The sequence below is a fragment of the Colossoma macropomum genome, unplaced genomic scaffold (genome assembly GCF_904425465.1).
Source record: "Colossoma macropomum unplaced genomic scaffold, Colossoma_macropomum, whole genome shotgun sequence".
NCBI lineage: Eukaryota > Metazoa > Chordata > Actinopteri > Characiformes > Serrasalmidae > Colossoma > Colossoma macropomum.
In genome coordinates, this window is record NW_023494787.1 from 2,703,991 (window position 1) to 2,716,258 (window position 12,268).

Consider the following 12,268-nt stretch of genomic DNA (forward strand, 5'->3'; position numbering starts at 1 on the left):
AATCACTTCTGAAAATCACTGTCTGTGAAAACAGTTCATCGCTGCATCCGCAAATGCAAGTTAAAACTCTAAAACGCAAAGAAGAAACCAAGTATAAACAGGATCCAGAAACACTGCCACCTTCTCTGGGCCTGAGCTCATTTAAAATGGACTGAGGCGAAGTGGAAAAGTGTCCTGTGGTCTGACGAATCAAAATTTTAAATTCTTTTTGGAAATCATGGACACTGTGTCCTCCGGGCTAAAGACCACTCAGCTTGTTATCAATGCACAGTTCAAAAGCCAGTATTCATGATGGTATAGGGAGCGAGCTTTTGTACCACAGATCTTCGTCTCTCCGTGCTTTGTAAATGAAACAGTAGAAGCCATATCGCCCCCTACACTTCCTGTAGTGTATTACAGTCTGTCAGAGTGACTGTGTGGATCATATGAACATTATAGAGCTTTTTAAATGAAACAGTAGAAGCCATATCGCCCCCTACACTTCCTGTAGTGTATAACAGTCTGTTTTTTTTGAGTAAATGATGCATCAACTTTTGTTCAGTAGGCTGCAGTCTGTGACTGTATGTCAGGCATTTCTGATAAAGTGGCTAATTAATGCACAAACAGGACAGGAGTAGTTAATAAACTGTGTATATGTGGTAAATAGTTTCCTGAGTGGTCTTTTGATAATGGACGCTTGTCTCCCTGCATGTTCACGCTCACTCTTTCACCACCTCTGTTCCTCTCCCTCTCCATCGCTGCCCGAGTTAAAGAATTCAGGACTGTTTTTGTGAAGTATATTTGGTATTGATATTGTGTTCTGTTTGTTTTTTTTTCCATTTTCTTTTCTAGAATTTTTTCCTTCTTGGATGTGGTCACACTTTGCCGCTGTGCACAAGTGTCTCGAGTAAGTCCGAGTGCGTCCGTGTGTTCGCTGTTCGTTTCTGTTCACCGTGTTTTTGCATGAGATTTGTTGGTGTAAGATTTGTGATATTGTGTGTGTGAAACAATGAGCGCCCTCTGAACTCGGTCTCTGTTTGTTTTTTCTTTTCTTTTCTTTCTTTAGTCCTGGAACGTGTTGGCGCTGGACGGCAGTAACTGGCAGCGGATCGACCTCTTTGACTTCCAGAGGGACATTGAGGTCAGAAAGACCCCCCCCAACACCCTTCCTTTCATTTTGTTACTCGCATATGTGTGTCAAGCAGGGATACACTAAGTGTTTATTAATAATCAAACCAATTATTTTGTTTTACACAGTTTGCAATGTTTGTTCTGTGTGGTCTTTATTACTTTCCATTCAAAAATAGCATGCAGGCTAATGAGGCTCAGTTCAGTTTTTGTCCAAGTATGTAAATAATTTACATCAGAGTATTACAGTCTTTGTTTAGAGTCGCTGCATAATGTGACTGTCCACTTTAAATGGCTGCCCTACTGAGCAGTGTTGTAGCTAATCAAAACTAGACAGGCTAAAAGCAACAAATTAGCCACCAGGCTAACGTTAGCACAGTTACGTATAGAAGCCTGTTCCCACCAGGAAGAGGAGAAAAACTCAAAATTTTGAAGTAATGACTTATTATCACAAAATAATGACTTATATTCTCAAAATATTGCCTTAGTATCTCAAAATAGTGACTATGTTCCTTGAAATATTGACATAGTATCTCATAATAATGAGTTATTACATTTCAGAAAAGTAGTAATAATTATTTCAGGTCTTTGTTACGAGATGATAAGTCAGTATTTCAATTTAGCAAGTCTATAGAGACAATAAGCAATTATATCAAAATGCTACTCAGTAATTTGAGAAAATAAATCAGTATTTCAGGAAACGATACCAATACTTATTTAAAACCAGAACAGTAGATCATGCAGAAGTAGCAGGGCTTTAAAAAGTGACTTAACTAAAGTTCAGGTTAGTTTAGACTCAGTTAGAATTAGAAATGCATCAACATCAGCATTTTCATTTTGTTTACAATGAGGGCCAAATACCTTTAGATTTACACATCTTTAAAATAACTGATTAATGTAGAACCTTTAATTCTCTGTGAAATAAATGAAATGATGTGGATAGAATTGACACTATGGGTGGTGATTATTGGTATCGCTTTCGGTCTTCAGAATGGAAATATATCAGTATATCAATATTTTTGACAACACTTTTTGAAATTTTACAGTAACGTACAAAAGTCTGAGAACATTAATTTATTCAGTTTCCAGTCAAAACAACCATTAAGTACAAATTATTTGTTTTTCAGTCTGTAGAAAAACCTACAGAGCATGTAGAAAACATGTTTAACAGAAAGTCACTCTTTCCTTTATTCCAGCTTCCATTCTTTTCAGGAGACTCACTTTCAGCTCCTCAAAGAATCTGCAGACACACCTCCAAAGTTCAGTCTTAGAAGCTGGTTGATCATTTTCTGAAGTAATCAAACACATTCAGTGGTGTTGAGGTCTGGACTCTGGGGTGGTCAGTCCATCGTTCAGCTTCTTTGTTTGATGTGTCCGTCTCCTTTTCTCAGTGAGGTTCTTCTTGACAGCTACACATCCTTTTAGACCTGTAAACGCTTAAAAAAGATGGTTCTTCAAGGGTTCTTTAGTAAAGACAGTGGTTCTATATAGAACCATGAACAATCAAAGAACCCGTTGCATGCTTACAGCGTTCTTTGCATGATGAAATTATTCCTCAGATTGATGAAGAATGTGTTTTATCTGCTTCTATATAGCACCAAAAAGGGTTCTTACTGTTACAATGTCAAGCTTGTTACAGTAGAAGAACCCTTGTTGGTGCTGTGTAGAACCCTTTTAAAAAAACTTGCTGTTTAGAACCATATACAACAGACTGTCTATCAATCTGAAGAACAGTTTTATGATGCAAAGAACATTTTAAGCATGCAAACAGTTCTTTGAGTGTTGAGAGTTCTATATAGAACCATTGTCTTTACCAAAGAACCCTTGAAGAACCATCTTTTTAGTCTTCTTCTTTAGTCTTTTTAGTCTTCTCACAGTGGAAGAATGGACAGAAACACCTGTTTCTCCTCTCTCTCAAAGATGAAAGCTTTAAGTGCTGTTTATCTGATAGGGGCAGTTTTGGTGTCTACCAGGTCTTCCAGGTGGTTGTTAGGAGCCCCATTTTCTCTGTAGCTCCTCACAAATGTCTCCTAAAATTTGCTCAGTTGTGCTTAATGGCCATTTTGACTGGACATTAGATAAATGAAGGGGGGCCTCTGAGTCTTGCGCAGAGATGTACATCACCTTTTTCTTAAGCCTGCTCCTGCAGTGACTGACTGGAGGGAAGAAAACTGAGGCTCTGTTTGTTTGAAAGTGTTTGAGTTCCACAGTAAATAACTGTGTCTGTGTTGAACGCAGGGCCGTGTGGTGGAGAACATTTCGAAGCGATGTGGAGGTTTCCTGAGGAAGCTCAGTCTGAGGGGGTGTTTAGGTGTGGGAGACAGTGCACTCAGGTAAGGAGTGACCGGGAGAAGGACAGTGAGGCATTCTGGGTACATTCCCAAAGCTCAAACCAAGTTTTACTTTTAGTGTAAACCAGGTAAAGTGTGGAAATATGTGGAAAACACCAGTTGTAAATCACAATGATGGTGATAAATTAAAATGTAATAATATATAATAACACAGTACTGTGCAAAAGTTTTAGGCACCTGAGAACTTAAATTTAAAGCTGTTTTTTAGGGCCCAGTTTTCCAGAAGCTTCTTGGTGTTAAGATCATCCTAAGTGGAGAGGTTTCTGTTTAGGAAAGGCCTCAGATGTTAAAGTGTTGTTCGTCCTCTGTTGCAGAACGTTTGCCCAGAACTGCAGGAACATTGAGCTGCTCAGTCTGAACGGCTGCACCAAGATCACTGACAGGTCAGTCGTCCTCTCTCTCAGTGACCTATCTCGTTTACGGGGCTGCGACCTTTAAAGATTTCTTGGCTCCATACGCCATAAGCACCGTCCCATTTGAGAAGAACGCAGAGGATCTGTGAAATGCAGCGTCTGAATGCAGATTTTGGAGAAACTGTGGGAGAATTCACTTTTGAATGCATGTTTGCCTTGTTTGTTGTGAAAACGACTCTCAGTTTATCATACGGTGGAAAAGGATGTTTTGAACAATAAAACACAGTATTTAAAAGTAAAAGTATGTTTTCTCAATGATGGTAAAAATCTGTAAAATTACAATCATTTAATTCCTGCCTTTTACTGTAATTGCATTAGTTCAGCTAGTTATTCTACCAAGTGGTATTTTACCATAATGATAAGTTGCAACCATTAAAATACACACAAACATCTGTAAAATAAAGGTGGTCTTACAGTATACGCATGATATTTACATGCAGGTAAAATAAATAAATAAATATATATATACACACAATGTGTATATATATTAGGGCTGTTAACATTAATGCATTAACGCTCATGTTTAATTTGGAAAAATTATTCCTGTCTTAGCACGTTCATTTTTTTTAAGCAAATTAATCACATTATCAAGTTTGACCTGAACTTCCTACCATAATTCACGTAATAACACGATGACTGAGGAAACATCCCTTGGGGTGCTGAATGTCAAGTTTCGTTGTAAAAAGCTTCCAGATGAACGTTTAGATAAAACTAAAGTTCTCGAACTGGTAACTGAAGGTCACCACTATAGGAACAGATCTGGCAACATGATCGCGGCAGCAAGGAATCCACCATTCAAGCACATTATACAGAGGGTGATCACAGCGGCTCTCGGTCACAGCGGGTTTGCCGGTGCTTTAGCCAAGTACTGTAAAATAGTCAGACATTTCAAACACAGCAGAGCTGAAAGTTCAGCCTCTCATGGTCAAGAGGAGGAGTCACTCGTCCAGGACGTACCCTCGCTAGAGTTCAACTCTCGAAATGATAAAGCAGGTCCAACACAACAAGGACACACTGAAGGCAGCGCAGGCACAGCAGAACCTCGGTTTAGCCCTGTCTTTCACTGCCACACAATTGATGAATTCTTTTATTTGTTTTATCTGCTTCAAAAATACGAGTAAATACTGTTTAAACTTCACAATTAATCATTATTAATCATAATCTGTTATTGTGATTAATTTACATTTTTTTAATAAATTAACACCACTAAATATATATGTATACAGTATTTTGATATATATTTACAGTATCTTGACAGTGAAAACGCTTTTTAAAAATAGTGCTGTTATATTTAAAAATATGATGATGCATGTCGTGTTTCTGGAAAATGTCTTTTAGTATTGCTGCTGCTAAGAATGCTGTCTTCCCAACAACGGTCCTTTTGAGATGCACAGTGGGAGTGAACATTGCTTATGTTTTTATTAATTAATTAATTTATTTATTTATTTGTGTTATCTTCTCTCTCCTCTTCTGTGCAGCACCTGTAACAGTCTGAGTAAATTCTGCCCCAAGCTGAAGCACCTGGACCTCGCCTCTTGCACCTCAATCACCAACCTGTCCCTCAAAGCACTCAGGTAGACCTTTACAGAGCCCCAGTGGCTTTTCCTGTATTTTCAGACTTAGTAAAGTATCCTTACTGGGGTTGGGTATCGAACTCGTTCTTTTGGGCTCCCGAGTGGTGCAACCATCTAAGCGTTGGCCCTCTCATCAGGAGATCGCGAGTTCGATCCCTGGTGATGCTGCAGCCGTCCGTAGCCGGGAGTCCGAGAGAGCACAGTTGGCCACGCTCTTTCTGGGAGGGTGGGATGGCCCCTCCCCTCCCCCCATCACCTAACTAGCGGGTGGAATTCGAGATGACTAAATTGGGGAGATAATTGGGTAAAAATCCCCCCCCCCCAAAAAAAAGAACTCTGTTCTTTTAAGGGTACTGACCAAACTACGTCGGTTCTACTGAGTACCTATTCACGTTAAATCAGTCAGTGCCAAATTTTCAAGCCCAGCCGAATGGGGTCTCAGGGGTGGCTACACTTTTCAAAACTTGACGCAGACGGCGACAAAATATACATAAAACAATAACGAACATAAGTAGAAAATTGAAAAAAAATTATGATATGGGCCCTTAATATTAATATTAAATGTATGTGTTTTTATAATAATAATAAAATGTATTTTTTAACCCATTTTCTCTCTCTCTGTCTCTCTCTCTGCAGTGAGGGGTGTCCGTTGTTGGAGCAGTTGAATATCTCCTGGTGTGACCAGGTGACCAAAGATGGTGTCCAGGCTCTTGTGCGCTGCTGCCCAGGACTGAAGGGCCTCTTCCTCAAGGGCTGCACACAGGTACGCAGATACAGTCAGTGTCACTCAGAGTGCATTAAGAGCTGTGTGTACTGGAGCTACGAGGTTACCTTTGCTAACAAACATTAGAAGTCAGTACTCACCCAAATCTTCTGTGTGTGTACACACCGAAAACTTCTCTCAACCTGCTCACACCACATCTAGCACTTCAGTAATTCGGCGCAGGCTTGTAGATGTGGTTTAGGACAGAGTATGACTTACTGTGCGCTAGGGCTGGGCGATAAAACGATAACGATAATCATCGCGATATAACTTTTCCTCGATAGAGCGATACGACATGTTCGATAAATGTTCGATATAATACACCGCTCTCACACTTCCACATTCAGCGAAAGCCTTGGTGGCGTTTTCTACTGCAAGGAAAGCGACACTACTTTGCTGTCGCCAGGAGAGGGCGCACTTCCGAGTTTTTCTACATGATTAGAGAGGGAGGGGGCCACGAGTAAGATGAGTCTTTAGCAACGGCTGAAACGCATTCCCTGTTTGAGTGGAGCGACAGGCGATCTGCTCTCCTGTGACCGAGTGTGAGTGACGAGGTCAGTGGTGTAACTGTACTGTCCTACAGCGAACTCACCTCTTTACTAACATCCTAACCAGCTTTAGCAGCGTTAAATCACGTCTGCTCCTCTCAACTACAGCACTGTTACAGCACCAGTCATATTTTAGTATTAATGCATTCCCAAGCAACGAAAGTGAAAGAAAGAAGTGTGTTCATGCAGTTACGGCCCTGATGTAAACAAAAGTAAACTGAGGAAGCTGTGAAGCATTGGAGAGCGGGAGAGCGCTATCTTTCCAGGCTAGCTGTTTTTAGCAGCTGGCTAACTTAAAGCAGCGCTTCGTCACTGCACGACACGGAGAATTGATGATACTGTAGATCAAACACGACACAAAAGCACCGCTTTCAGTTTAAACAGACCTAAAAGGAGGACTCTGTTTGTCTGGTGTTGATATTTTGCGGTTCACCACTTAAACTACTACGATAGTATAGAGAAATCCAGTCGTCTAGCTGGTGTCTGAATACTGTGATGTCATGTGTAGCGGGGTAGCCGAGCGCTCGGCACCAGCTAAAATAATCTGTTTTCTTTCGTAAATTATGACTATTACAAAATAGCCATGCTTTTCCAGCTGGTAAAAACAGCTCAGCAGACACTTTCTCCCACTGTCCCATGACAGATCTGTGAGATGTTCCACTGTTTGGTGAGTGTTTGTCGTGTTCCAACCATAAAGGATAGTTTAAAACAGCAATTAACCACTCAGGAGCAAAAATCAGCCTTCAAACTTGAAAGAAATAATGATTTGACATTTATCGCGATATGTATCGATATCGAACGATATAAATTTTGTTTATCGTGATAACATTTTTGGCCATATCGCCCAGCTCTACTGTGAGCCATAAAACATGAACAGAACTTCACTGTATAGCTAAATGCTACAGGTCTGCACCATCTTAATGAAGTGCTGGATGCTGTTTGAGCAGGTTAAGAGAAGTTTTAGGTGTGTTTTCATTACGGCTGTGTATTGGCAAGAAAATGGGCGTGACGATACTTGTCACAGTGCAGGGGTTACGATTCAGTATATTGCGATACAATAAGAAAGGCGATACACTGCGATTTTTGAATATCTAATTTTTGGAAATTACTGTTTATGCTATCAGAACAGTGGGATATGCATGTAATAATAATAACAACAACAACAACAATTTCAATTTATATAGCGCCTTTCTCAAACCCAAGGGTTTACAAAAAGATCAGAAAATAAAATACATAATCAACAATAAATAAAACAACACACACACACACACACACACACACACACACACACACACACACACACACACACAACTGTACATTTCAAACAGCTAGCGAGGGGGATTACAATGACCACAGTATAGAGTCACTTAACTGGCCTGAAAAGAGTCCTTAGCCACGGGGAAAGTCTCACTCCACCACTACAGTGCGTCACACAGGCAGCCGGACTAGGAAGCCTTGAAGGCTGAAAATGTCCTTAGCCATGAAGGGGGAGCATTTTCCTGCAGCCAAACTCCACCAGTCCAGGCAGCCTCATAGTTGCAGTGCAGCATCACCCAGGTGGCTGGTCCAGGCTGCCTCATGTCTGCGCTGTAGCGTCGCTGAGGCAGCCGGCCCGAGAGACTTCCTAGCTGCAGCGTAGCGCTGTTCATCCAGCCGAACACTGCCGGTCCAGGCAGCCCCACAGCTGCAGTGCAGCGTCATCCAAGCAGCCAGCCCAGGCTGCCACGAATCTGCGATGTCACCGGTTCAGGCAGCCTCGTAGCTGCAATACAGCGTCACCCAAGCGGCCGATGCAGGCCGCATTATAGCTGTGATGTAGCGTCACCCAAACAGCCAGACCAATAAGCCACAGGTGGAAAATGGCTCTCGGCTGCTGTCTCGGTGGAATGATGGCAAACTCTTTAGCCAGCAGGGAAACATCAAAGCATACAAACAATACAAAACAAACGAAAATCAGTCCCTGTAACCCATCAATGTCTTAGCTCTACTTTTTCTGCAGTCCCCCCCTCCAAGTTCATGGACACCCTTTGGCAAGGCGAACAACACTGCAGCTTTTTTTATTTATTTATTTATTTTTTTATCTTTATGGCCAGGGGTCTCAAAATTCAATAAGGTCCAGTTAAAGGAAATTTAAAGCAAAGGACTGGAACATTATAATGTCTAACTTGCATCATGATTCGGTGCCATATACTGTTTACTGAAGTAGCCTAGCAGGCATATCAACATCTTTTACAGTCAACAGCGGAATATCAAATCAATTAAAGTACAATTCAGTCATATTTCAACAACATTTATTGTTGATTTTGTCTTTTTAGAGCCGTGTGAAATAATCTGGCTCACTTTCTTCTCCGACTGCTGTTTCTCACTTGTGTGTGCGTCACTCACTCGAGTCTCAGTGCTCATCTTAATGCACAGATCTGATTGGCTGAGTAGCGTCACATGTGATATGTACAACGCATGCGATTGGTCTGTGAGTCTCCTGGGCCGTTAAAGCTACCATAAAGGCTAGAAAAGTTACGCCGATTAAAATAGGACCACCCCAGCGTAATTAAATAATTCTCCATAGTTTATCGGTTATAGGTCCAGGTCCGCATAGGACAGCGTCTGGGTCTGGACTCGGACCACAGTCTGCCTATTAGTGACCTCTGTTTTAGACCATAAAACTTCGCAAACATCCTATGGACTAATACCGTGATATAACGTTAAGATGAACAGCAACACCGCAAGTAATGTAGCTACCGTTAGAGAGGTTGTGGGTCAGCAAACTGTCGCTGCTATAAAGCCAACAGTATGCGGGTCGTTTCAGGACATTGGTTCGTTCACATTGACAGATTTGAGACACTTACCTGAACAAGTGTGAAGCATCATGTTAGAGAGATCAGATCTGAGCAAAAAATCAGATTTGAGCAATGAGGCTTGTCATGTGAATGTAGTCTAATGGCTGAAAATAGATTACAACACTGCCATCTAGTGGTCGGGGGTTTAAACACCACACAGAATGAACCACGGCCTGCTGTGAATCTTTGCATGTAAACTACTAATTAAAAATCGATTCTGTGTTTTGAGAATCGATACACCATCACAAAACGCAATATCGCGATACTCAGGTGTGTCGATATTTTCTTACATCCCTAGTGTTCACTGAAATGGTGTTCGTTAGCAACTTTATAGCTCCAGCACTGACTTACAGAAGCAAAATGTGGACACTTAACATGTCTTGGCTGTTTGATAACATCTGGGGTGAAATGGGTACCTTTTAACTTTTATTTATGCAACTTTTTCACAATTCCTGTCATTTAATACCCAATTTAGTAACACTTTATTTTAAGTAACACACATTGGGGGTTTATTAACATCTTATTTATTTGAATAAATGAATCACCCAAATTAAATCACTTCTCAGTGCTTTATTCACTATGTATTATACCTGTTTAAGTTTGGGTCCTGAAGGTGTTTTTCATGCTGAGCTGTGTGCATCTTCTTTTCTTTTCTCTCTCTTAGTTGGAAGACGAGGCCTTAAAGCACATTGGAGCTCACTGTCCAGAACTGGTCACCCTCAACCTGCAGACGTGTTCAGTAAGACAGACACACATACACATGCTGCTGTTTGAGAAGATGCGCGTTCATTCATTGCCTTCTGAAATTAACCTTATTTTAAACTTTGCAGTCTTTACTTACGGACAGATACACCAAAATAATCAGGTTTTAAAAGTCTGCTCTACACGTTTGACTTTACAGACTTTTTCATATCCTTTTTTTACTTCAGGCCGACATAATGTTTTTGTAGTTTTATGTGGATACGTTTATATGATTAGTGTGTGTCGATGTAAATGTTTTTTACTTTTTGTTTGTATGGAATTCTTCCTTCATGGATAAATTGGTACAAACTGAAGTTTTACACGTTTGTTTTTTGGTGTTTATTATATTGCATGATTAAACCTTTACAAAGGAAATCCCAACCTTTACATCTTTTGCTTTACTAAGATGTTTTTCTGCAGGTTTCTTGCATTTCCACATTTCCACCAGAGGGGGCTCCAAATCCCCAAACATATTTAGTGCAGCAGTAAAGCGGGGTGAAAAGAGGCCCCGAATATTCTGTTATATCTCCCGTTAGGATGAAGCGATCTGCACCAAAAAAATACATGACATACCTTGACGTTTGTGCAATTGATTGCAGTACATGCGATGCTGGAAGTGATCTCCGTTTTCTGCCAGACACGTGAAGGGGTACAGGGGTCTGCATCCGGAAGTTGCAAACGGAAGTTAAACATCACGACGGCTGTCCGGTGCCCACCTCATCACTCCGACGCAGGGGCATCCCGGCTTGTTGGAAGCTCAATATACTGAGGAGCACAATGCACGTTGTTTGGTTCAGATTGCTTCGTCCTAGAGAGAGTTATTACAGAATATTCAGGGCCTCTTTCAAGTGAAACTCCCTGTATAATCTCGTGGAGGATTTTTCTCTTAGTGTTTCTCTGATTGTGCGTGTGTGTGTGTGTGTGTGTGTGTGTGTGTGTCGAGCAGCAGATCACAGATGAAGGTTTGATAACGATTTGTCGTGGGTGCCATCGACTGCAGTCTCTATGTGTTTCCGGCTGCGCAAACATTACAGACGCGATCCTCAACGCTTTGGGCCAAAACTGCCCTCGTCTCAGGTACATACACTGAAACAACCGCCCACTCATCTGCACACAGCTGGTAAATTAACACAGTAACTGCTGTAGAACTGATGTGTTACATTCATTAGACGTCTATCGGCATTCATAACAATTTTGCATTGTCATTAACGTCCCGCCAAAGATCAGATCAGATCATTTTGAGACTGAAATATGCACCAGCCAGGAGAGCTGGAGACCCCAATTCAGAACTTTTGAGGGAGAGACCAAATTACTTCAGTTCTACTGAGTTTCAGAAAAATTCCTGGTCATTTAATAGCAAATTTGGTAACACTTTATTTTAAGGAACACAGATTGGTGGTTTATTAACATCTTATTTGCTTGATAAAGCCCAATTTATTGACTATACATTCTGCCTGTATTAGTACATAATTAGATGTCTGTTATGTGGAAATCAGTAACAATTGCATTAATGCATTAATGTGAAGTAGTGCACAATATTAAGAACTTGCTGTGCAAAAGATTGAGCATAAATTCACATCTTATTAGCAAAACTGGCAAGGTTCTTCTAGGTTCTAGGTAGTGTGAATTCATTTCTGAAGTTTGTTGCTTTAGAGCTTATAAGAATTTAATATTTCAAGATATCTTTAATATTCTACAGAGTTCTAGTCATCGTAGAGGTTAAAAAGTGCTAAACAAGGTCTCAATGCATAAATTTGCATCTCATTTTCTAAAGTAAAGATAATATTATGGCTTTTTGGTAGCCAGAAATGTTTAAACATGGGAACATTTTGAACCCATTTTAGTTTCAACTCATTTTAACAACCAAATGCAGATACGTTGAACTCTTGCATATAAAGAGTTCAGTCAAACTATTGTGAATAGGTTTTGAGTTT

General features: G+C 40.6%; 1 protein-coding gene across 1 annotated transcript in view; it reads left to right on the forward strand.

Moving 5' to 3' along the window:
• The window catches only part of fbxl20 (F-box and leucine-rich repeat protein 20), a 33,140-nt gene that overhangs the window by 12,331 nt on the left and 8,541 nt on the right, over window positions 1-12,268 (forward strand). The window contains exons 3-10 of the mRNA XM_036565860.1: window positions 832-886; window positions 1,046-1,120; window positions 3,346-3,440; window positions 3,773-3,841; window positions 5,350-5,445; window positions 6,082-6,208; window positions 10,258-10,332; window positions 11,281-11,411. Coding sequence (XP_036421753.1) covers window positions 832-886; window positions 1,046-1,120; window positions 3,346-3,440; window positions 3,773-3,841; window positions 5,350-5,445; window positions 6,082-6,208; window positions 10,258-10,332; window positions 11,281-11,411 — 723 coding nt within the window. The remainder of the gene's footprint in view (window positions 1-831; window positions 887-1,045; window positions 1,121-3,345; window positions 3,441-3,772; window positions 3,842-5,349; window positions 5,446-6,081; window positions 6,209-10,257; window positions 10,333-11,280; window positions 11,412-12,268) is intronic.